Below are 2,414 nucleotides of genomic sequence, written 5' to 3'. Positions count from 1 at the left end.
CCCGGGCGGGTCTCGAACCCACGGGCTCAAGCAATCCACTCACCTCAGCCTCCCAAAGGCACGGGATTACAGGCTAAGCCACCGAGCCCGGCTGCTGCCTTCTTTTTTATTTAATTTTTTGTGAGCTAGAGTCTTACTCTGTCGCCCAGACTAGAGTGCAGTGGCATGCTCACGCTACTATAGCTTCGACCTGTTGGGGTCAGGTGATCCTTTCGCCTCAGCCCTCTAAGTAGCCAGAATCACAGGTGAGCGCTGCCACACCCAGCTAATTTTTTGATTTATTATAAAGATAAGGTCTTGCCAAGTTGCCCGGGCTGGTCTCGAACCCCTGGACTCAGGCAGTCCTCTTGCCTCTGCCTCCCAAAGTGCTGGAATTACAGGCATGAGCCACTATGCCCAGCTGAAAATTGCCTTCCTATTTTATTTTGAGAATTGTTTTCACATAAGATTATGCTATAGCCGGGCTCGGTGGCTCAGCCTGTAATCCCGCACCTTTGGGAGGCTGAGGTGAGTGGATTGCCTGAGCCCGCGGGTTCAAGAACCGCCTGGGCAACTTGGCGAGACCTCATCTCTACAATAAATCAAAAAAAATCAGCCGGGTGTGGTAGCGCATGCCTGTAATTCCCGCTACTCAAAAGGCTGAGGCAGAAGGATCACCGGAGCCCAGCAAGTCGAGACTGCAGTGGCCGGGAGCAGCCACTGCACTCCAGTCTGGGCGACCGAGTGAGACTCCAACTCAAAAAAAAAAAAAAAAAAAAAAAAAGATTATGCTATAAAGATGTGAGTGAAAATGGAATGTTCACATTGGCGCCTCATATTTGGTTTTCATATGTCCTTTTCTGTGCTGAAGTGGACATTATTTCCTGGGTAATGTCACCAGCAGAACTTTTTTTTTTATTTTTGAGTTGGAGTCTCATTCTGCCACCCAGGCTGGAATGCAGTGGCATACTCTTGACCACGGCAGCCTCGACCTGCTGGGCTCGGGCAATCCTTCTGCCTCAGTCTCCCAAGAAGCTGGAACTAAAGGTGTGCGTCACCATGCCCGGCTAAGTTTTTTTTATTTATTGTATAGATGAAATCCCACCATATTCCCCAGGCTGGTCTCAAACCCATGGGCTGAGGCAATCCTCTTGCGTCTGCCTCCCAAAGTGCTGGACTGACAGGCATGAACTACCACACCCAGCTCAGAACTTTAATTTTCTTTCTTGTCTTATTCCTTTATTAGCTTTTTCTTTTCATGGAGGGAGAGGACCATTTTAAATATTAAGATGTTTTTTTCTGTAATAAAAATGAGTATTTGCAGAAGCCCAAATAGGTGGTTCTGTCAATAAAAGACTAAAAGTCTATCTTACCTTATGCCTGTCTTATCCTGACCAGCTGTGTGTATGTTTCTGCTTCCCTAGGTCAGACACTCCCCTCATCTACAAAGCAGTGCCCAGCTGGTTCGTGCGAGTGGAGCACATGGTGGATCAGCTCCTAAAGAGCAATGACCAGTGCTATTGGTGAGCAGTAAGATGCATTCCTTCATAATGTCCTTTGTCATGCAGTTAGTAGATATGGCTTACACTCCCCAAAATTGTGGTTATTATTCATTTTTTTTTAATCAGCTTCTCACTCTGTCGACCAGGCTGGAGTGCAGTGGCACACTCATGGCCACCACTGCCTCAACCTGCTGGGCTCAGGCGATACTTTGCCTCAGCCCTCCAAGTGGCTGGAACTACAGGTGTGCGTCACCACGTCCGGCTAATTTTTTTGATATATTGTAGAGACAAGCTCTTGCCATGTTGCCAGGCTGGTCTCAAACCCATGGGCTTAGGCAGTCCTCTCGCTTCTGCCTCCCAAAATATTGGGATTACAGGTGTGAGTCACTGTGCCCAGCCTGTAATATTTTTAATAGCCATCTTTTATGATGTGTGATAATAGCTATCTTTTATTCTGTATGTTCGAGAACAAACTAACTTAAATAATATTGCACCCCAGAGGTAACCTGTTTTCTTTTAATTATTTGAGTCAGAGTCTCTCTGTCGCCTAGACTGGAGTGCAGTGGTACAGTCATGACCACTGCACCCTCAACCTGCTGGGCTCAAGTGATCCTTCTGCCTCAGCCTTCCAGGTAGCCGGAACTACAGGTACACGCCTCTATGACCAGCTGATCTTTTGATTTATTGTAGATGAGGTCTCACCAAGTTGCCCAGGTTGGTTTCAAACCTGTGGGCTCAGGCAGTTCTCTCACCTCTGCCTCCCAAAGTGCTGTGATTACAGGCATGAGCCACCACACATGGCCTATAATTTTTTTTTTTTTTTTTTTTGAGTTGGAGTCTCACTCTGTCGCCCAGACTGCAGTGCAGTGGCCGCTCCCAGCCACCGCAGCCTCGACCTGCTGGGCTCTGGCGATCCTTCCGCCTCAGCCTTCC

The 2,414-nt window shown here is 47.9% G+C and overlaps 1 protein-coding gene across 2 annotated transcripts in view; it reads left to right on the top strand.

Moving 5' to 3' along the window:
• Positions 1-2,414, top strand: part of IARS (isoleucyl-tRNA synthetase) — an 84,706-nt gene that overhangs the window by 41,264 nt on the left and 41,028 nt on the right. For both annotated transcript variants that reach the window (XM_008062825.2, XM_021714779.1), the window contains one exon: positions 1,404-1,502. In XM_008062825.2, the coding sequence (XP_008061016.1) occupies positions 1,404-1,502 (99 nt within the window). The remainder of the gene's footprint in view (positions 1-1,403; positions 1,503-2,414) is intronic.

This window comes from Carlito syrichta, unplaced genomic scaffold (genome assembly GCF_000164805.1).
Source record: "Carlito syrichta isolate Samal-C Ts95f unplaced genomic scaffold, Tarsius_syrichta-2.0.1 Scaffold97032, whole genome shotgun sequence".
Taxonomy (NCBI): Eukaryota; Metazoa; Chordata; class Mammalia; order Primates; family Tarsiidae; genus Carlito; species Carlito syrichta.
Note: the sequence above shows the minus strand (reverse complement) of the source record. Positions and strands in the feature narration are given on the sequence as shown.